This window comes from Momordica charantia (genome assembly GCF_013281855.1).
Source record: "Momordica charantia cultivar OHB3-1 chromosome 3 unlocalized genomic scaffold, Mcharantia_2.0 BLBB01000003.1, whole genome shotgun sequence".
Taxonomy (NCBI): Eukaryota; Viridiplantae; Streptophyta; class Magnoliopsida; order Cucurbitales; family Cucurbitaceae; genus Momordica; species Momordica charantia.
In genome coordinates, this window is record NW_028275161.1 from 18,909,981 (window position 1) to 18,932,402 (window position 22,422).

Sequence of the window (22,422 nt, forward strand, 5' to 3'; positions counted from 1 at the left end):
GGCACTCACACAAACTATGAGACACGGTGGCTGGACCTCGATGCTGTATACTTGCCGTACAACATCGGTGGAAATCATTGGATCATGGTTTGCATCGATATGCAAGAAGGTGAGATCATCGTATGAGATTCTATGATGGGAATCACAACACCGGCTACTCTGGAGGAGGAGTTGAAGCCGATGAGCGTCATTCTCCCAGCGTTGATGTGTAGAACCGGAGTTAGGGTTTTGAGGCCTACCATACCCACTGTACCATGGCGCATCCGTCGAGTAACCGGGGCTCCACAGCAGACTGGTTCAAGTGATTGTGGTATTTTCTGTGTTAAGTTTTTTGAGTACGATGTAACGGGTTCCAATCTCGCGACTCTAACTCAAGAGAGGATCCCATTTTTTAGGGAGAAACTCGCCATTGAAGTATGGGCGAACCGGTGTATTTTTTGACCTACATTAATTTTATAAATCAATGCAATAGTTTGTTCATAATTAAAATTACAAACGAAAAAAAATTATACAAAAGATGCAAATGTGCAAGTCATAGGTGAAAACAACATATTCTAAAAAATAAATATCACCTACCTTGTTGATGTACAAAAATATCACTTTCAGATGGAAAAGTCAGAGGTAATTTGCAGGTACGTAGTTCTTTTTGTTCTCTCAGAGCTGAGTACAAGATGAACTGATGAAAATTAAAGTCCTTCGTGGGAATGTTTGTTGAATATGCGAGTTAGGTGTTTTCCTTAATTGAAAAACTTCAATTTTCGATCAAGACAGATGCATTTCACGGACGTGAAATTAATGTAGGTTAACAAATTCTCTACATTTCTCGCCCGTGAAATTTTCGACCTCGCCCGAGAATTTAGTCGTTTTTTCAGGGGTAGTTGGGTACATTTACTTCCACTGACGCGTCAGAAAAAGTACTAATTGGCCATTAGAAGCATTTTTTTAGGGGTGGGTCATTTGAGCAAAATATTTTCTTGGAAGGCCATTTATGTCAATTTCCCCTCATATTTTCTCTGTCCTTGTGGTTATTCTCCCTTCTCTCTTTTCTTCTCTCTTTTCAATTTTTAGATTTTTACGAAACTTCTCCTTTTTTTTTCTTCAAAATTTTTAGAATTTATGGATTTCAAACTTTCTCTTCGCTTTATTTCCGGTTTCGCATGAATCAACGAAAAATCTCTCTCTCACTTGTTTATTTTTTTTGTAAAATCTTTTGAGTATTATTTGACCAACGAGTAAGCTATTTGAGTTCTGTTCAATATAAGAAATTTCATTTTTTTTTTAACTGAAAAATATCTCGATTATGGAGAAAATCAAACAAGATTGAAGAAAAAAAATTGAGAGAAAAGAGAAAGACAACGATAATAGGGGGAGAAAGAAAGAGAAGAGAAAAAAAGAGAGAGAGAAGCAAGAGAGAGAAGCAAGAGAGAGAAGAGAGAAAGAAAGAGAGGAGAAAAAAAAGAGAGAGAAGAGAGAAAGAAAGAGGAGAGGAAAGCGAGTAAAAACAATCGCTCTCACTCTTCTCTCTCGCTCTCTCTCTCCTCTGTCACTCTCTCGTTTTCTCCTCTCTCTCTTAGTCCAAGATTGCATTTTTTTTTTTCGAATTTAAAAGTATTCGCAAAATTTTTTTAATTTTACAAAATATTTTTAAATAGTTTTTTTTCTTTTAAATATCTATGCATTTATGTGTACATTTACGTGAATTTGTTTTTCCTTTTTTGAAAAGATTTCAGTAATTGAAGATTAAGCTATACATGGGAGGATTTTTATTAATATGTTGAATTAGTAATTGATTGTCAAATTAAAAAGATTTTAGTTTTGAAAGCTTTGAAAACTCAATTACCAAATCAACAAAAATTCTTCCATATCTTAATATTCCAATAATAGAATTCACGCAAATCTTCTAAAAAAAATCCATGTAGACCAACTTAAATGTTCCATATAAATGTATTGGATATTAAAAAAAGAAAAAAACTGAAAAAATTAGAAACAGAGGATTAAAATAAATAAATAAAATCAAAGAAAAAACAGAAAACGGGGAATTAAAAAAAAATCAAAGAAAATTCCTCCCTCTCTTCTCTCTCGCTCTCTCTCTCTTTTTTTTGGAATCCACTGTTTCTGTTTTTTCTTCTTTTTTTTCAATTTTTTTCTTTTTTAATATCAATGCTGGAACATTTAAGTTGATTTATGTGGATTTTTTTCGGGGAGGGCTCGTAATCCCCTCTCTCCCTCTTCCTCACGCCTATTTGTTCTCTCGGCCTCGGAGAGATGCGAAACTCTTTTTTTTTTTAATAAAAAGATGAATAGATAGGGCCAGATGAATAGATAGGGCCATGATACATTCCGGAATATTGTGAAAAAGTCTTTTTTTTTTCTATTCAGAGAGGGGGCTTTAAGTTCTTCCATTTTTTGAAAAGATTTGCGTGAATTCTATTATTAAAATATTAAGATATAGGAAAATTTTTGTTGATTTGATAATTGATTCTCAAATTAAAAAGATTCATCATTTCAACGTTGAAAACTCATTAAATTTTGTCTCTCGATCTCTTTTTCGCTCTCTCTTCTTTGTCGCTCTCTCTCCTCTTTGTCGCTCTCTCTCCTCTCCCTTTGGTTCTCTTTCTTCTCTCTCATTTTCTCTCTCCTCTCTCATTTTCTCTCTCCTCTCTCGTTCTTTTTCTCCCTCTCTCTTCTCGTTTTTCTCCCTCTCCCTCCTCTCGTTTTCTTGTTCTCCCCATTTTTGTTTCGTTGTTCTCTCTGCGAATGCATTGTGGGCTATAAACAATTTTCTATCCTTTGGTCAGAGGAGAGAGATTTTTCATTAATTTATGCGAAATCGAAAAAAAAACGAAACAAAGGGGAGAGGTAGAGAAAAATTTTAAATAATTTGTTCATTTTAATTTTGAGAAAATTTGAAGAAAAAAAGTTCGAAATCCATAAAATTCTAAAAGTTTTGAATTAAAAAAGGAGAAGTTTGAAATCCGTAAAAATTTAAAAAAATTGAAAAGAGAGAAGAAGAGAGAGAAGAGTAAAGAACCACATAGAGAGGAAGATGAAGAATGAGGAGAGGGAGAATGAGAGAGAATATGAGATTCAAATGAAAAAAAGAGGGTAAAATAAAAATAACATAATTTGAAATGGATGGTAATGTCATCAAAGGTTTACAAAACATGAAAATGAGGGGAGGTGCGACATTTCATAATGACCTTTCGAAAAATGTTATTTAATCTTTTTTTTTATGGAGAAATAGAATGGAAAATCTAATTAAAGTTTAATTGGTTAAGACATATCCATCTTTAATCAAAATATTATAAAAATGAACAGATTGCACCCATTGTGGAACTCTCTATTAATATTGCTTTAACTAAAACTATTTCAAAAAAGTACGCTCTCCATCAAACTATTTTAAAGAACAATGTTTCAAAAATAGTTGGTTATCTCTTTAAGAAACGATCTATGAATATTGAAGGTAGTTTCTTCCTTTAGACGTGGCGCTTTATTGGCACCACATTTGATTAAAAAATATTTTATTTTTCTAAAGTCCAGCTAGATCGTCTATTTCAAGAGACGATCACGTTAGGTGGCAGTCTTAAAGAGACAACCTGTTAGGATTAAAAAAAATTTAATTAGACGTGGAGCCACATTTGTCATCTCTTCAAGAGTCTTCTACGGTCTATTCATAGGTTGTCTTTTGAAGAGACGACCGACTATTTTTCAAGTATTACTCTTAGAAGTAGTTTGATGGATAAAATATTTTTTAAACAAATAAGAAAAAGCAATGTAAAAAAAAAAAGTCCCCAATTGTGAACAAACACTATATCCTAGCAAAATGGAGATGATCAAAATGTTCTAGTGACGAATTATTTTTGTTTGGAGGCATACCAAAAATTCAATAACCATGAGAATATACTCCTACTTTATGGATAAGGTTTGGATATGTGAAAGTCCATACGATCATGTACGAATATTTTATATTAATAATCAACTAAAGCATAATTTAGCGGAGTAAAGTACATGCATCCAATTATGAGGTTGAAAGTTGGAATCCCCTATTGTATTGAAAAAAAATTATATTTAATAAAAAATAATTTCAAAGAAACTATATAACAATAAAACACCTAGTTACCACACAAAAAAAAGGAAGAAAAAAATTATCCCCCAACTTTGCCATCTATTTCAAAAGTATAGAATTTCAAAAATATAAATACTACTGTTGACATTTTATTAACGTTAAAATGACGTGCCAATTCATGTGAAAACTTAGATTCAGTTTCAAGGGAGAGAAAATATAAAAGAATTTGTCACATCATTATAATTATGCTACGTCAACTTTCTATTTAAAATATTAATGAATGTTTATCTCAATGATATTTATGGAATCTTTTTTGAATGTCAAATTTAGTATTGAATTTTTTTATTTTATTTAAATTTTGTTGAAGATAGAGACATTTTGAACCAAACTCAAACTTGGGGGTTATTTATCATTTATTTATTATAATATAGCCAAATAAAATTAACGAATTAATCTTTGCTCAAAAGAAAAAAATAACGAATTAATCGCTGCACGTTTTGCTCCCGAAAATAAAAAAGAAAAAGAATACCGCATTAAATAAATATATGGTTGGGAGGAAAAAAACAGGAGCCCCGCCCGCCGAGTCGATTGGGAGGTGCAGTGCACGCGCCACTTGCAGTAGTCAAATACAAAACCATCTCACGTATCGTCACGCGCGAATGGCTACTCGAGCGAGTAGGGAAAAACTGAGAACATACACTAAAACGATGCGTTTAATAGAGAAAGCGCGCGGGGATTCGTTTTCAAAAACATAATTTAATAATTAAAAAAAAAAAACTCAGTCTCTGTGTGGTGCCCTGTCTGGGAGGTCGTGCGGTGGAGAAGGCCCACTCTCGCCACCCACCGCTGAATCTTCAAACGCCATCTTCCTTAAACCCCAAACATTTCCCCCTGTAAAAACTTTTAGGGTTCATTCAAGATGTGCACTCCTTCGCAAGCTCAGCTCCATTCTGCCCATGGCGTCTCCTGCTTCTTTGCGGAGTTCACCAAGCGACGGTTTATGCCCCAAGGTACTCCTCGGAACTCCCTCTCTCTTTCTTCCATTCCTTCAATATGTCTGCAGATTACGTGCGTTTCTCGTTTTTGGCTAACCCCTCTTGTTTGAGGGATTTGTTTCCGAAGGGTTCTTATCGTTGCTGGCATTTTTCTGGATTTGGTTGGGTTTTGTTTAGGGAATTCGTTTCTAATCTTTGGGGTTGTTTTGTTTGAAGCGCAACTGTTTGATTAAATGCCGAGGATGAATAGGAGTTATTTGCAATCTTATCTGCCTAGACTACTAAAACATTTTGTGTGTTTACTCGTGATTTGAATTTGTGCATCTTTTTTGAAGTGCTTGGAGCTGGGTGTTGAATTTACTAGTTCATTTTTTTTGTACTTCCTGATTGGTGGCACCGTACATTTGAAGTTTGCGATTATCATTCTGCCTACCTGTTTCAGATCGTATGATGAATTTTTTGATGTTTGTTCTAGAAACTAATAGGAGTTACTAGCAGAAAACTTTATAATTTGGTTGATAATTGGGATGAGAAGTGTACCCACCATGCTTGGGAACCTTCAGACTCTAGTCTATGGATGCCCTAAGACATAATTCTCACTGGATTGTCTTGTTTGCTTGCTTTAAGCTGTTTTTCTCGAGCAAGGTTATTAGTTATTGGATATTGAATTTGAAGCTATAATTCTGAATCTCCCTGAATCTCCCAAATATGTGAACACAACCCCCCCAGTTTGGGTTGGTGGGTGGGTGGGAGGGGGTCCCTCCGGCCTGACAAGTTCAAATAATGCCCTTTCTTGCCTCCCAAAGGAAAACAAAGCAAAGGGAACGTTTCTTAAATACTTTCAATGGAGAGAAAGTCATTATTCAGAACTTTGTTTTTGTATATTTCTCAATTTGATATTGCATTGCATAACTTTCAAAAGTCTTGAGCAAGTATGTTGTGGTTAATTTTCAGTACTAATTCTTTTAGTATGGGAAGGAGCGATTTGGAGGTTTCAAGGTAATTATGATGCTGGAAAAGATCAACTGCTCTTGTTCGAGTAAAACCAAAAAAATCAACTATGAATTCTTTACTTGCACGTCGTTTTGCTTAGTGTTGTGAAGTACCATGGTGGTTGTGGTGCTCTTTAATGTGAATGTTGTCATCTTCTTTCCCATTACTGTTCTCCATGCTCAATGAACTGCTTTTGTAAACTTCCTCTATTTTCAATCTCAAACTCTCTCTAATCTGTGCTAGGTTGAGACATGGAAGCCATAGTTGCTGTAAGGTTCATGCAGTTTCGAATCGCTTTTCGTGAAGGATTTGCCTCGATTCGATGGCACTGTAGGATTTTATGCTTTGGTAATATTTCAGGTTTGGCAGAGGGAATGAAGCCACTGGTCCGCTGAGCATAGTGCTGTATGTAATACATTGATATTTTGTAAATTGATCTGATCTCTTTCAATCAAATTGGTTTGTAGATTGAATTTGCAATTTACAATTTCCATACCTTTATCTTTGAGCTTCTTCTGTCTATCAAATGGTAAGAATTTGATAGATATATTAAAAAAAAAAAATGAAGATCTGGGAGCACTGTTTCATGATCCCAAGTTTCTAACCATACTCGGCGTAAGACTTATCTTCCCTCGGCGTAAGACTTATCGTCTTACCTTCTAAAGAGTCTTTCGACTTCATCAAATGTAAGATGATGATGGCTAGCGTATTTATCTTAAGGGCATTTTGCAAGTTTGATTAAATTAGAGCATCCTTTTTGCCATAACTTTTTTTTTTTATTACAAATGTCGGGTGGAAAACCAAACCTTTTCGTCCTCAATATAATTTGTCCTTCATCCATTGTTTTTAGTACAATATGTGGGATACGAGATCGAACTCATAACCTTTTGGTTGAAGATATATGTCAATTACCGTTGAGTTATGCTTGGTTTTATACTTGATTGATATTTAATCTTAGTGTAGGTTGAATTTTGGACTAAAATGTAACTCAAATGTCATGTATCTTAGTATCTTAGTATGTAGATTGTCATATTCCTAGCATAGGAAATAACAAAAATAAAAAATTTCTTTCACCAAAACATTTAGATAATTTTTTAATGGTATACAATAATTATGGAGATATATCATTCATAATGTATAACAAATAATTAATATCAAATTATTAACGTCACATTAATTTGGTGATTCTTGAAACCAAAAAAAAAAAGTGGTCTCTTAAGAGTCGTATTTTATCTAGACCAACCTAAAACATGATTGCATATTTATATATGTGCGAAATTTAAAAATTAACATTATAGTTTTAAATAATTACTGAGGATATTATCTCAAAGAAAAAAAAACCTATAATTAAGGAAGGCCCAAGCCCGAGCCCATGGAAGGTTTAAAGTCCAAAACGCGATACGGTGGAAGCCCACGAAAGGCGGGCTCAAACTCAACCGAAAATCCGAGGGCGGTGCCATTTCTGATTCTACGGTTCCTTCCATTGATTCTTCAGAAACGCTCAATCCGACGAGGAAGCGGTGAAAGAAAATGGTAGTCGAAGAGACGATCAAAGCTACAACCGCGGAAGATCTTTCTAATTCCATCGCAAATCCAAACCCTAAGGGACGAGGCGGTGACGAAGATGAGGAGCTTGAGGAAGGAGAGATCGTCGGGGACGACGACCTCGACTCCTCCAATTCTTCGGCGGCGATAGTGCACCAGCCCCACCCTCTGGAGCACTCTTGGACCTTCTGGTTCGATAACCCCTCTGCCAAGTCCAAGCAAGCCACTTGGGGTGCGTCTATCCGGCCGATCTATACGTTCTCTACTGTTGAGGAGTTCTGGAGGTAGAATTTCTTTTTCTACGTTTCCCCCTTGCTTTTGATTCTTATGTTGATGGTGTTTCTTGGTATTCTTCTTCTTCTTCTCTATTTTTTTTTCGAATATTTAGGAAACTTCAGGTGAAAGGGGCGTAAGAGATTGAATTTTCTTCTATGTTTTGTGTTAATTTGATTGTCTTGGTCTTGTTGGATTTAATTCAAAGTAAGCTGAGATAGAGAGGAGATTGTGATTGTTAGGGCTGGAGAGAGGGGGTTTATTGATGGAGAAAATGAGAAAGAACTCTAGTTTTCTCGTTGCGGATATTGAAGGGGTCGAGTCTGTGGACTAACGTTCTTTATTCTATGCTTCGATGTTTCTGCTTGTTGCATTTTCCTGTTTTCGTGTGCATTTCCAATCATTCTGTTGATAATTTTCCTAGGGTTTCGGGTGGCAGCCCCGTTGAAAACTTCATTTTTGACGTTCATGTGAATCATCTTTGTGATTATTCTCAAATTTAGTATGAAAGTCGTTGATTATATTTCTGATGTCTAAACTTGAGAATCAGGTATAAATAAGATGTATTTGCAGTTATTCAAATGATGGTATTAGGAAATTGCTTGGAATTTATATAAACAGCCTTTTCTTCTGCTAATTCATGTGTTATAAGATGCCCCGGCCCTTTTTTCCTCCAGCAGCTAAAATTTGGGCGAGGTTAGATGTTCATTGGGAGTAATAGTTTTCAAACCATAATCCCTTCTTGTTTTGCACTTTGCAGCAATGGTTTGCTTACCATCTTGCCTCCTCCCTCTTGTTTGCTCTTTTTTTTCGGTGTTCCTTGAATTCTCTTGGAGTTTTTGACTTCATAAGTCATACTATTGAACAAAATAGAAAGTTGGTATTGGCAAAGCATTTGCATGCGCTGTTTGCTTCGAGAACATTTCTGTCTATATGCTTATTCTGCTGCTTTTCGTAATTATTGAAAATCCCTCTTTTGTCATTGAATGGAATATTAGCTTTAAGGGTCCATTGATTACTTAAAGTTCTAAAATGGTTGCCCCATGTAGATACCATTTTTGACAAGAGTTTTACTGTCTTGTAATATTTAATCTCGTATTTTTAATTGGTTGTTAATTTACCTCTCTATTTGTCCCTTTATTTTCATTTTCCGTGCAATTGATTGACCAATTTGTTCATGTTTTTTCTTGCTTTTAGTGTTTACAACAATATTCACCATCCAAGCAAATTGGCAGTGAGGGCAGATTTGTACTGTTTTAAACATAAAATTGAGCCAAAATGGGAGGATCCTGTTTGTGCGAATGGAGGGAAATGGACTGTTAACTTTTCAAGGGGAAAATCTGATAATGGATGGCTGTACACGGTACCACTCAGAAGTGCATGTTCAATTTGACTGACTGACGGTAGTTATTTATGATTTTTCTAATGGTCAATTACTTGTGTCAGCTGCTTGCTATGATCGGAGAACAGTTTGATTGTGGTGATGAAATTTGTGGAGCAGTTGTTAATGTTAGATCTGGGCAGGAAAAGATATCGATTTGGACAAAGAATGCTTCGAACGAAGCTGCTCAGGTAATAGCTACCATACCAATGATTTATACACAACCCTTAAGATTTATGCTACATCAATACACTATTCTATTATGGCATGCAAAGTACCTCTGGATTTATGAACAAAACTTCTGGATTGTGTTTGATCATTACTCTCTATATTATTTTTATGAAATTAATTGATGTCTATGCATCTGAAATTCCTTTTTCTGGCCAGGCGAGCATTGGAAAACAGTGGAAGGAGTTCCTTGATTACAATGACAGCATCGGCTTTATATTCCACGTAAGTATGATGATGCTATAATTGATGTCTATATCTATAGGTTACATTTGCATTTCGGATGGTTTTTCCTTGATTGTTTGTTTCTTGTTTCTGACAAAAAGTTGTTTATTTGTTCAGGATGATGCGAAGAAATTCGACAGACATGCGAAAAACCGATATTCAGTATGATCTGTGTAGGGTTTCTAGTGCATAGCTTGGCAGGAGAGGAGGATACTCGTCCTAGTTCTGCATCAGCATGTTAGGTTGAGCTGTGGCTTCTTCTTCTTGTTTCACCCCCACCCTCAACAAACACACCACCAAAAAGAAAAAAACAATGTTTTCTGCGATTAGGAAAATTTTATGTGAGAATCGCCATTGCCCATTACAACACCTGAATCCCAGATTCTTGTTCTGTACCTGACAGTTCTAGCATGAGATGGAACGGGATACTGCTCTTCTGTAATCAAATGATATTAGCTTGAACTGAATGGATATTCGTTTCATTTTTCTTTCTAATCGTGTAGCCCCCTATTAATTCAATCCCAAGAGTCGAAAACGTAATTGATGTTTAGATAATTTGCTCCTCCTTTTGATGATAATATTCTCCTTCAGCCAATTCTAATACCCGAATCATCGAGGTGCAGAAGCTCCTTTTTTGTGACCCAGGGCGTGATGTGGATGCGATCTCCTCTTCGTTGTGAAAGAAGTAATGAAAAGGTCATTCACTTATAACTGATCCGCAGGACGATTAAGTTATATATATTATCAAAATACATTAATTCAGTATTTATATTTTCCTATGTTTGAAAAGGAAAAAGAAAATAAATATGCCATAGTTTGATAAAATTTCGTGATCTCATGTGGGTGCTACTAGCGTTAGTGAGAGACTTACAAGTCAAAAGAATACGGACATTCAAGAATTAAAAAAATATTTTAAACATTTTTTAATCAATTTTTTCTAAGAATATTTACCCCTCACCCAATTTGGTTTAGATATATATATTTACAATTACAAGTAAATTTTTAAACAAGTTTGTTGCAAAGGGAATCAATATAAATGTGCATAGAAGTTAAAACTTGAAAAAATAATTAGCCAAAATTGAACCTTTTCTTGAAGGATTATCATTTATCACCAGGCTTAAATTTGTTTCCAAAATTTGGAACGAAAAGCAAAAACATTTTTGAGTTTAAAAAAAGAAAAGTCTCGGGCCGCGGCCCCCACTTCAGCTATGAAAATTTCGCGCCATTTCTTGTCTCTCCCTCCATAACCTCCTCGATCCCCCCAGGATTAGCTTGGCGGCTGAAGCAAACAAATCCGCCCTCTCAAATTCCCCAATAACTATAGATTCTGAAGAGCAATGGGGATTCAGGGGCTATTGCCGCTGCTCAAATCCATCATGGTTCCGATCCATATCAAGGATTTGGAGGGTTCTTCTGTGGCGGTCGACACCTACTCTTGGCTCCACAAAGGCGCTTTCTCCTGCAGCAAAGAGCTCTGCAATGCCATACCCACCTCCAAGTATCTCCAGTTTCTCTATTTCTTCTGGATTTGCCGTTTTCTCTTCTGGGTTAAAAAAATCAGATAATGTTTACGATTTCTGTGTTAGTTACTCGCACTCTGTACCCGTATCTCGGATACCCAGTTCGTAAAACGGCTCTGCGAGTTGTCTTGTCCGCTTGAAAGTCGGTTTCTTCTCATTGTTTTGGTCATTTAGCTTGTCTGGATATGAATATTGGTATTGGGGTTGAGGGGCTTTCTTCTTGAAAGTGTCATCTGATGTCTAATTTTCTGCATTATAGTTATAATAGGTTTATAATCTGCCGCTTGATTTTTATTTAGTCGTCAAATGGCATCGGGGCGCTTCAGGTTTTAACAAAATATTGACAGGCATAATGTTCGGTGATAAAAGGTTCTGCTTCTTCTCTTAAGGAGCAAACTGCAAAGCCCATTTTCCTTTTTGTTTAGTCTAAGAATCAGAGCAACCTGGCAGGAAACAAAATCTTGTGCCAAGTGCTTGCTGGCTGCTATAATTCTTGGAAAAAAATTTAACCTACCATTCTGCAGTTTCTTTGATCCAAATGCAGTGGATAAGAAAATATTGCTCTTCGTTGTTATTTGTTGACATTTGTAAATTGAAAAGCAATATAAACTAAAGAGATGAAGAAAGTGGCTTTGGTAGCAGCATTGTCGAGACTCAATCATCAAGAGGTTTATCGTATATGGGAGTGGTTTTGGATAGCAGTTTAGACAAATAAACAAAATAGAGTACACATATTTTGAATATCGGTTCTGACTTTCTCTATTTGGTTTTATTATAGGCACATAGATTATTGTATGCACAGAATAAATCTACTACGGCACTACGGAGTAAAACCTGTTCTTGTCTTTGATGGAGGTCTTCTTCCAATGAAGAACGAGCAAGAAATCAAGCGGGCGAGGTATGACAAGCATCAACCCACTTGCAGTTTTAGTTTCATAAGAAGTTATTATCGATATTCTTTGGGGATCAATGGTGCTGGTTATTACCCCATATTTTTCCTATTGGCAGCCTTATTCATATTTTCGAAGTTGAGATTATTTTAGACGATAAACATCAAGACTGAAGAGTTGCATTTCTTTTTGTATTTAGTTTCTCAATTTGTTTTTAATATATGGTTTCCACGCTTTTAAAGTCGTGCTTCATCTGAAGAAACTCACTTTTTAGTTTTTACCACAGGTCGAGAAAAGAAAATCTTGCCCGTGCAAGAGAACATGAGAAATCTGGCAATTCTGCTGCTGCCTTTGAGTGTTACCAGAAGGCCGTTGATATAACACCCTCAATTGCCCATGGACTAATTCAAGTAACATACTTTTTCATAAATGTTATGTTAATATTGTCAAAGGGTTGTATGAATTATATTTCAGTGCTCAAGAATGTTTGTAGATTTGACATAAATTCATTCTAAAGGTGTTAAAGCGAGAGAATATATCCTATGTTGTGGCACCTTATGAGGCAGATGCTCAAATGACTTTCTTGGCCATTAGTAATCAGGTTGATGCAGTTCTTACTGAGGACTCTGATCTAATTCCATTTGGCTGTCCAAGGGTGAGCTATACAGAAAGACACTCTTGTATTCTTTTCATTTCCCAATCCCATTGATATTCTTAGTTGTAATCTGCTTCTACTCTTTACCTAATGTAGAATTCTCAATGATTTTTGTTGCTCTGCTACTGTACAAATCAGATTATCTTTAAAATGGACAAATTTGGACAAGGAGTCGAATTTCGATACGAAATGTTACAAAAGAACAGGGACTTGAGTCTTGCTGGATTTACAAAACAGATGATTCTTGAAATGTGCATTTTGAGCGGTTGTGATTATTTGCAGTCATTGCCAGGAATGGGACTTAAAAGAGCTCACGCACTTATCAAGAAATTTGTAAGTTACGATAAGGTGAGTTTGAATATTCAATGATGTTTTATGTTTAAAAAAAAATGTTTTGGCTTTTTGAGAATATGGTGTGTTTTATAGGTCATGTTTTCATGTGTAACATAATGACTTTATTTAGGTGATTAGACATTTGAGGTACAGCACAGTTTCAGTTCCTCATCTTTATGAAGAATCATTCAAGAAAGCAATGTTGACTTTTCAGCATCAACGGATCTACGATCCTATCACCGAAGATATTGTACATCTCTCTCGAATATCCAATGATATGGGAGATGACTTGGACTTCTTGGGCCCATATCCTTTATTTGGAGCTTATTTTGATTTTCTGGATACTTTAGTACTATATTCTTCTTCTTTAAATGCCCAGGATCAATAACTTAACATATTATACATCGATACCGCAACATATAGCTAAAGGTATAGCAGAGGGAGAGATTGATCCATGTACTAAATTACCATTCCAGGTACATCATATATTTATTACCATCTCTCTTTATCTGATCAGTGACATTTTGGTTTTGGCTCTCTTTTCAGAATTTCCTTGTCTTTGCAAAACCTGGATGTTGCGTGCAACAATTCCTAAACTAGAGGAGTCTGTAGTTGAAATGTAATTCGGAAGCCAGACAAATTTGAAGCAAATTGTAATTCGCTTCATAAGCTAATTCACTTATCCAAAGAACTTATAATGTAGTTTCTATGATATTAAATAGGAATGGAAAACATGTTAGTGCTTTAATTCAGAGTTATTCTCATAAAGTCTGTTTGTTGTATCTTTCCTTTCTTTTTCAACTTCATTATGGGGAGGGGTTGTACGCTAATTTGTTACGTTTTAATGGTCACAGTTCTCTGGTTTCTTTATATGATCAGGAGCAGAATATCAATACTGGAGTGGTGCAGGAAAAACCTTACAAATTAAAAGAATTTAACGCTGGAAGTGTAAAGAAAAAGCTGGATTTACCAGTGCAGAAGAATGTCCTGACGAAATACTTCTGTATCCGTGGCAATGTGTATTATATTCTTCTTATCCTTTGTTACATAGGCCTTACTCTAGCTTCAACTGTTATACTTCATGCCTAAGCAATACGCAGGGTTACAAATAATAATCATATATGAGGGCATCCTTGCAGGATAGAATTGGGTGGATGATCTGTTCCCATCTTATTATTCACTTCTTACGAATACTAGGCAATTCTTCTGCTTTTCTAAACTGTATTAGCCGACTTTGCTATTTTCGTACGTCAAAGGCACTCCTTACCGCATTCACAAATGGTATCATTGACCAAAGGAATGCCATCAATTAAGTCTTAGTTCAAAAGTTTTTGGAAGAAAGCCACATGGTGATAGATCCCAACTACATGAAGTACAGAAGTAATGCTCTGGTACCATCAAGGATCTATGTTGTAAACATACATGTGTGATGTGTGTGGTTGTGAAATGTGAGGTGTGGAATTGTGTATACTGCTCTTGTCAATGATTAAGCAACTGAAAAGGGAATGCTTTGTTTATAGTGCATTGTCTTTTCAATTAATTGTCTTTTACAATCACAAGTTTGGTGTTTGAGTGAAAGTGGGTTGTCAAGTATTTCTTAACTCCAACAGGTTTTGCCTCTCTTGAGGCCAAGAGAAAATTTAGGGCACCAAAGCTATCAGCTAATCACCCAAACTCCAGGGATGACTACTCAGTTTGTCCCGAGGAGCGGGTTGGTTGCGAAGATAGCTGCCTGCCGGCATCTACTACTCATCACTCTGTACATGCAGAGGGTTGTCTATCTACTTATCCTGTAAGAAATTAAACTGACTTTGGTTCTTGAAAATATAATGTGAACCATGCTCGTCTGTTGAAACAATCTTGATCTTTCTTCTTTCTTTAATTCTTCTGAATTAATCAGGTAAGAAATGATAATGCAGCAGGATGTCCTCTTTCTGATTCTTCCAGTGAGGGCAAGGGTATGTGTCTCTCTATTCTGAAGAATCACTTTTGACTAGATTATGTACTTATTTTTTGTTTCATGAATGTGAAAGATATGGTAAATAACACAGAAGAAGAGGAGCATATTTTACTGCAGCAGCCCACTCAATCAATTCATAAGCCTTGTATAACTCTGCATAAGGAACCCGATTGTGAGATCCTTCCTGATACGATGGGAGAAAAAGTGAGGAAAGAGAATAAAAGAATCATTGTAAGGAGTTCTTACTTTAAGCACAAGTCAGAAAGCAATGATGAACAGGAGAGCAACCAAAAACTCTCTGACCAGAATAATGCAACTGTTGATATGCACGAAACGACCACTTCCGAGGTTGCCTCTTTTACGAGTAACTCTTACGACAGTTCAATCACAAAAAGGAAAGCCTCCCCCAATGAAAACATTCAAATAGTAAGTGCTTTTATGCAATCCTTTTATTAAATTGGCCTAATTAGTACTTACTAATAGTTGGTGTCTTTTTCAGGACAATATGAAAACTAAGCATTTGTGTAAGGATACGTTGCACCCTTATCATGGTAAGTGTTTAATAAAAGCTTCTTGCATTGTTGGGATTCTGAGGGGACGGTTGAATTTTTTTTGTTTTGAGCTTAATCCGAATTATGCTGCTTCCCTTGTTATTGCCCAAGAATTTGTCAGAGAAGTTTTTATTTTTTTCTCAAGTCGTTTGTTCTTTTTTTTTTCGGTGGAGTTTGAGTTACTTTGCTTGTGAACTAGATGAAACAGTTTTGAAGACAAAAACCGAAGAAGGGAAATTTGGATCCAATATTTCTCATTTAAGTCATTACTCAGACATAGCAGAGAAATCAATGGAACAATTTGTTTCCGTAATATCATCATTTCGATTCTCGTCCGGGTCTCGAGCCAGTGGTCTCCGTGCCCCGTTGAGAGATGTTCAGAACACCAATACCAATAGGTAAAAAATATAATCCCTTTCTTGATCTTCAAGGTCATGGACTTGTTATCTACTACCAGATTCATCATCTTGGACTTGTTTCCAATTTTATTGAAGGTCTGCTGCTACTGCAATGGACCTCAGCCAATTTGCTTACGTACCAAATAAGCACAGGGCTCCCTTGCGGTTCCGAAAAGGCCGAAGTTGATCAGTATTTAAGCATATCTTTTCGGTTGCATGAGAAGGCATGACTCCATCCATTTTATTTTATTGAATGTGAGTATGAACATTCTCATTGATTCTTGCTACTCACCTGCTACTTGTATTTCTAGATTTATCTGTTTGGTTTTATTTTAGAGCCAAACAAGAGTTCACAAATGGTTCATCTTCGACTGCTCGGAGTGTTTCGGCTACGTTGTAACCTGCAGCCTATCCCTGCTTCATGTCTGATCTGTAAGTCTAAATGTTTCCTAATCAACCATATTCTTGAAATTTCAGGCACGTGAATATAGTTACTGTCACCATTGCTTCAGATCCTTGTTGGAATGTTCTTGAAATGTTCCTTGTTGGATCTGGATTTGTTTCATCAATGGCATGCACATGTAATTACAAAAACAATTGAAGTGATATATGACAAGTGATGCGTTTGATTCAACTCCTGAAGTTTCATGCATCTGAACAGTTGGTTTCTTTTTGCTTTTGTTTTCTTTCTAGAAAGGAAGTGTTCGTTCCCTTTTTCTTCAAAAGAAACTAAACACATTTTTATGTCTATGTTATTTTGTCAATATTTTGGTATGCGAGTTTGATAATGCTCCTAAAAGAGAGAAACCAAGAACATGAAAACAGATTATCAAATGCACATTTGTAAAAGAAAAGGAAGCTTACCAAATAAATAGATCCTCAGATATCAAATCATAAACTAAAGACTTCAATTCTAGTTAATAATTGGGGTGGGTTAGGTTTGTGTCTCTTGATAGACAGAGAAGTTGAACTTATATTTGGTAATGAGCTTGATTTTACATCAAAGTTTAGACTTGTAAAACTCATCTTTTTATATTATGTGCTAATCTATATAAATTATTAATTTACCAACCAAATACAAATACAAGTTATACAAATTTAGGCTTCAATAGCCGATTCCTTTCTACAATTTAACATTAGAACTTGTCATATGACACTTGAGTGTCACAGTAGAGAGGAGTACATAAATGAATCGATATCACATCCGAATAAGAATGAATTTTGAGATGATGGAAGTATGGTTTAGAAAAGTTTAAATGAATGGATAGTTATTACTTATATTAAAAACTGCATCTTTCTTTTTGGTTCATCAATTATAAGAATTTCAAATTTAAGTGTGATTGGCTTGGAGTAATCTCAGACAGTTCCCGTTCTTTTAAGTAGCTTGCAACTAGGTCGCAGGAAAATATTGAGGCAAATAGGTGCTGAATCCAGATTTCGAATTTTGGTTCAAATCTTGGGCTTGGGACGTTACATGTCAACTCAAAATTAGAAAGCAAAGCTTATTGAAATCGTGAGTCTAGCCATAAATTTAGACATATGACAACATTTTACCTTTTTAAAACAATTGAATTTTGTTGGTTGGTATGGTACGAGAGAAGTTTGAACCTCTAACTTCAAAAAGAGTAAGTGTCAATTAGTACTTAACTATACTAGTGTCCACGTTTCGTTGTACCTTCAGTTTAGGTGTAATGTTAGAAATAATAATAATAATAATAAATTGCCTGAAGTAGTTATGAAATGATTAAAAGAAGGAAAGAACACAAAAATTTACTAAATTAGGAAGATTAAAGTCTTGCACATTATATTTAATACAAAAAGACAAAAGCTAAAAAATTTAAAATTATTGTGAATTCATTTTCCCAACCCGCAATTCACTCTGGGAAAGCTTTAATTCCTCATATTTTGGTTGAGTGAAAGCAACCCCTGTCCACTCGATAAACCCCATTCTAATATATTATTTTTCTGGGGTTGTATTGTAATTTTAGTAAGTTCGGTGACTCGATCGCAAAGTGCTGCTACATTTGTCTTTACGTGAAAACTTGGAACATTAAATATTAGGCCAATTCAATTGGATGAAGCAAATTTTTGCACTTAATTCTTACGATTTAACTATGAGAATTTTTAAATTTATTTTTCCGAATTTATTAAACCATCCAACTAAGTTAACTTGAATGAGGATGAAAAAAAAACTTATTAAAATACATTTATAGTCCAAATTCTAGATAACATGCTCTCGTCTAGTCTAGAAGTAAATAAATAGGCATTCGATGACACTAATCGAGAATATCCGTAATAATTGATGAGATTGACCACAACAAAAAGGTACATTATTTGCTAAAGCGAGCATAACTCAACGCTAATTGATATTTAATTTTAATTCGTGAGTTTAATCCTCCAGCTCTCCATGTTGTACTAAAATATAAATTACCTTATTTTTCCACCAAAGACATTTTCTTATATCTTGATAATTTTTTAATGCTTGCTTACCTGTATTAGAACTAAATTTAATTCTTTTTATTTTTTTTCTGTAAGGATTCAAATGAAACAACTATTATTATATATAATTACTACATAAAAACAATTAAGGAAACTGATATTTGTGCCGGCGCAGTGGAGCAACTTCCGCTGACGATCTCTTATCTTCATGTTTATTTGTTAAAATCTTATGCTAATTATTATATATATAAAAATAAAAATTTATATGTATAAATATGTGTCAATTTTTAAAACAGGAAAAAGTTTTATTTTGCATAAATAAGTCTTCTTTCTTTTTTTCATAATTAGAGATATATTAGTGAGATATTCCAACCCTGGTTTTCTAAAAGTAAGATTTTTCCTGATGATGTCCGTCCTAACCTCAGCGAAATTATTTTCAATTTATAAATAGTCTCTTTAATTTAATTGTCACAGACAATCTTAAATTTTTCCTATTTTCAATGTATAAGTATTTTATTATAAATTATTGTAAGGATGTCTTGTTTCTTCTCTATAAATAATCAAAATTTCAAGATTACTCTTTCTTTTATATGATTTTTAATTTAGATTTTACCAAGTCTAAAAAATTTCTGGATTCACCACGGTTCAAATTCTCGACTTTTCAATAAAAAATAAATGTCTTAATAAGTTGAGTTATGTTTACGTCTAACTCGTTGGATGGAAAATTATGTGTATAAACTGTGTGGTTATCATTTTTGGAAGGGCAGTAATAATTTAGTACCATGGTTTTTGTATGTTGAAGGCCTCTGTAAAGAGAGCTCACTTTTGTGTTTTGTCACAAGAAAAATAGAAAGTGTTATTTTTAGAAAGAAAACTGTTTCCTTTGAATTTTGAATGTGAACTCAGTCACATAAGAAAACAACGTCATCTCTGTTTTTTTCCAATAAAACGGAACTCACCAAACGCGGAAATCTCATTATTATTAAACTATTTTTTAGTGCAAAAAATATGATTTTTTTATTGAAAATAAATGTCTTAATTAATTGTGCTGGACTCAAATTAACTATTATTAAAATACTTTGGATCTTAGGTTCTCATTTGATTATTAGAAATTAAAATGACGATCGATGAATAGTCAGAATAAAAATCAACCGAAATTATTGAAAAGATGTGAGACTCGTCAAATAAAGAATAAGAACAGAATTGTTGAGGCTTCAGGGGAGAAATAAGATTAACTTACATTTTAGTAAACTCTTCAAAGGTAATGAACTTCTTTGAACTTTACGGAAATTAGTTAGATATCTCTCCCATCCAAGGTATTACATGCATTGGATTTTTAATAACCCTGATTCTTCCACGTCACTCTTAAATTATGTCCAATTGGACCCCACTCGAAACACCTATTGTAGGGTAGATGATAATTGAGATGGCAAACAGGGGTTTTTATCTCCTTAGGATGTGTTTGAGAGTGATGATAGAATGAATGTTTTTGAAAAAAGATATTTAAGTATAGTTGATTTTCCAAAATTACCATTCAAGTATACCTTAAAAATCATTTAATGTGATTTTAAGCTTTTATAAAATCAATTTTTTTAATTTGCCAAACATGAGCAAAAACTGATTTTGACAATAACAAAAGTGATTTTCATGCCAAAATCACTTTTGTTATTATCAAAATCATTTCCCTTTCTATTGTTCAGGTTTGACAAATTAAAAAATTGATTTTAATTGAGGATTCTGTCGCATGTGATGGCACATAGGCGAGTGATTGGGAAAATGGAGTTCTCTATGTATACCAACAATGGAAGGACGCTGAAGGGACGAGATTTGAGTCGATTATGAAATTCGATTATTCAAATGATCAGATTCTTAGAGACGTGATCAGAATCAGAGTGGTGATGAAATCTCTAACATCATAGTCAAAATCACTCCCAAACACATCCTCGTTAAATTATAATCATATATTAAAAAAATCAAAACTCACAATAAAATATATCTATGAGGTGCTTTAATAACAATTTCGTTTTTTTTTAATTAAGCTTAAGAATAAACTTCACTTTGTATTTTTTGTTTTGTTTTGTTGTCTATAATTCTTAAAAATGTTTGCAAAATGTAACCCAAACTTTAAAAGTTTTAAAAAGGTAATTTTTAAAAATTGATGTTATTTTTTCAATTTGACTAAGATTTGAATATATTTGTAAGAAAGATAATGGAGGAAAAAAAAAACGAAACCAACGTAATCTTGAGAACAACAAATCATTTATCATTGTTTTCTATTTAATATTTAGTTCCTTAATTTAATATTTTTTTCAAATACAATTAAAAGTAACACACCAAATGCAAGATTTAATATAGGCTAAAATTGAGAAGTTATAAATTAAAGAATTAAAATATAAAGCGAAAACAAATTGAGTGATCAAAATTCAAAATAACTTTCCAAAATTCAGAGAATACAATAGGAAATTGGTAAAACTAAAGTAAGCTACATTTAAACCTTAACCCAAAAAAAAAAAAAAAAAATTATCTAATCACCGTACTCAACAAGTCTTCTCGTCAGAAGCTGCAGCAATACAATGGCTCGTTTCTTTGAAAACAAATCCCAATCCCTCCCACAAAATTTGACAAACTGAACTTTGTAAATACAATTTTTAATTCCGATTATTTTGCCAATTCAATGTGTTCTTAGTTCTTACCAAGAACAGAACAATTCCCAAAAGTATAATTAAAAAAAAAAAAAAAAAAAAAAGTAGAGCGGAGCGGAGAAAGCCTTTTCGTCGCCGCTAATTTGCGTATCGAGGAAGGGATCGGAGATTCCATCGCCGCTCCGATTCCGATCACGTCTCTAAGAATCCGGTCATCCGAAGAATCGAATTCCGTACTCGGCTCAAATCTCGTCCCTTCAGCGTCCTTCCATTGCCGGTGCACACAGAGAACGCCATTTTCCCGGCCAATCGCCTCTCCGCCATCACGTGCGGCGGAACCATCTCATCGTCTTCCTCATCCACCGTCCTACGCCCGACGCTTCCAGGAATTCTCACCGGAAGCGAGCTCGCAATCGCAATCGCAGTCGCAGTCTCCGCCATTTCCTTCTCCGACTGCCGGCCGTCGCGCGCCGCCCGATGATACTTATTGAAGCAGTCCTCGCCGTCACGGCGGCGGTAACGACACTGGCGGCGATCGGCGAAACTCTCTTCGGATTCCTGGAATTCTTCAGCCATGTGAAGATTGATTGATTGTAGCGAAGGAAAATGGAACAGAATCACAAACTCAGAACCTCAAGAGAAGAACAGAGGAAATCGAGGGCCGGTATTTATAGAGAGAATCGGAAGAGACTCAGCTCTGAATCGTACTGTGCACACATTTTGTCTTTTTTATAAAAGGTCAATGACGTCATATTATTACAGGTTCAGTGGGGCCCACATTTTCTCTCTCTCAAGTTTATTATTGTTATTATTATTATTAATAATAATTAAAAATTTTATATGTGTAGACTGTAGTTTTCATTATTTATTATAATTGTGGAAGCGTCTCCGTTACAGTTACTTGTGGGCCACGGAGTTTCGGAGCTGTTGGCTTGCGTGGGCAAGTCATTGACCTGTCACAAATCTGCTGTCCACGTGTCCCATATTTTCTGCTCTTCACATTAATTAATACTTATTTACTGCCAAATACGTCCTTTTTTTTCATTAATCATTAGTTTTCATTAATCATTACTTGTAATCTGATTTATTGCAAATTTAACTTCTATTCTTAGTTTTGGATTAAATTACGTGTTTAGCCCTTCAATATCGATGGTTGGGTTTATTCGAAATTTATAATTATGCTTCTTTGATACAATAAATAGTAACGAGTTGAAATTTCCACTTTAAAAATAAAATAAATATCTTAATTGTTGAGTACGAAAATGTTGATTTTAATAAGTTAATATTCTTAATACAATTTATTAAAAATTGATGTGACACCGTGATTA

At 34.7% G+C, this 22,422-nt stretch overlaps 3 protein-coding genes across 6 annotated transcripts; 2 read left to right on the forward strand and 1 right to left on the reverse strand.

The window, feature by feature from the left end:
- Nucleotides 1-7,504: 7,504 nt before the first annotated feature.
- LOC111010768 (eukaryotic translation initiation factor 4E-1) lies at nucleotides 7,505-10,201 on the forward strand. The gene is made up of 5 exons (XM_022284306.2): nucleotides 7,505-7,883; nucleotides 9,070-9,235; nucleotides 9,319-9,444; nucleotides 9,641-9,706; nucleotides 9,824-10,201. The coding sequence occupies exons 1-5, from the start codon at nucleotides 7,585-7,587 to the stop codon at nucleotides 9,872-9,874; spliced, it is 708 nt and encodes a 235-aa protein (XP_022139998.2). The 5' UTR covers nucleotides 7,505-7,584; the 3' UTR covers nucleotides 9,875-10,201.
- Nucleotides 10,202-11,024: 823 nt separating this feature from the next.
- On the forward strand, nucleotides 11,025-16,647 carry LOC148212512 (exonuclease 1-like). Of its 4 annotated transcripts, none has more exons than XR_015789607.1 (15): nucleotides 11,025-11,204; nucleotides 12,005-12,124; nucleotides 12,403-12,526; nucleotides 12,634-12,771; nucleotides 12,910-13,119; nucleotides 13,235-13,409; nucleotides 13,507-13,580; nucleotides 13,984-14,107; nucleotides 14,715-14,896; nucleotides 15,005-15,062; nucleotides 15,138-15,490; nucleotides 15,564-15,615; nucleotides 15,815-16,013; nucleotides 16,110-16,268; nucleotides 16,350-16,647. XR_015789607.1 is itself a non-coding variant. In XM_088121393.1 (14 exons), the coding sequence occupies exons 1-14, from the start codon at nucleotides 11,044-11,046 to the stop codon at nucleotides 16,198-16,200; spliced, it is 2,061 nt and encodes a 686-aa protein (XP_087977519.1). In that variant the 5' UTR covers nucleotides 11,025-11,043; the 3' UTR covers nucleotides 16,201-16,647. The 4 variants fall into 4 exon arrangements, 1 of the variants encoding a protein (XP_087977519.1); XR_015789608.1 differs by having other exon boundaries at nucleotides 15,156-15,490; XR_015789609.1 differs by having other exon boundaries at nucleotides 13,054-13,119.
- Nucleotides 16,648-20,877: 4,230 nt separating this feature from the next.
- LOC148212513 (protein S40-1-like) lies at nucleotides 20,878-21,784 on the reverse strand. The gene has a single exon (XM_088121937.1). It carries the CDS (start codon nucleotides 21,668-21,670, stop codon nucleotides 21,287-21,289), a length of 384 nt encoding a protein of 127 aa, XP_087978063.1. The 5' UTR covers nucleotides 21,671-21,784; the 3' UTR covers nucleotides 20,878-21,286.
- Between the last annotated feature and the right edge of the window lie 638 nt (nucleotides 21,785-22,422).

Bases quoted from the DNA above. Each gene is read 5' to 3' on its own strand.
- LOC148212513 (XM_088121937.1), bottom strand. From the start codon at position 21,670: ATGGCTGAAGAATTCCAGGAATCCGAAGAGAGTTTCGCCGATCGCCGC.
- LOC111010768 (XM_022284306.2), top strand. From the start codon at position 7,585: ATGGTAGTCGAAGAGACGATCAAAGCTACAACCGCGGAAGATCTTTCT. The intron at 7,884-9,069 runs GTAGAATTTCTT...TCTTGCTTTTAG, and splicing joins ACTGTTGAGGAGTTCTGGAG to TGTTTACAACAATATTCACC. The intron at 9,236-9,318 runs GTACCACTCAGA...TACTTGTGTCAG, and splicing joins ATAATGGATGGCTGTACACG to CTGCTTGCTATGATCGGAGA.
- LOC148212512 (XM_088121393.1), top strand. From the start codon at position 11,044: ATGGGGATTCAGGGGCTATTGCCGCTGCTCAAATCCATCATGGTTCCG. The intron at 11,205-12,004 runs GTATCTCCAGTT...GTTTTATTATAG, and splicing joins AATGCCATACCCACCTCCAA to GCACATAGATTATTGTATGC. The intron at 16,014-16,109 runs GTAAAAAATATA...ATTTTATTGAAG, and splicing joins CAGAACACCAATACCAATAG to GTCTGCTGCTACTGCAATGG.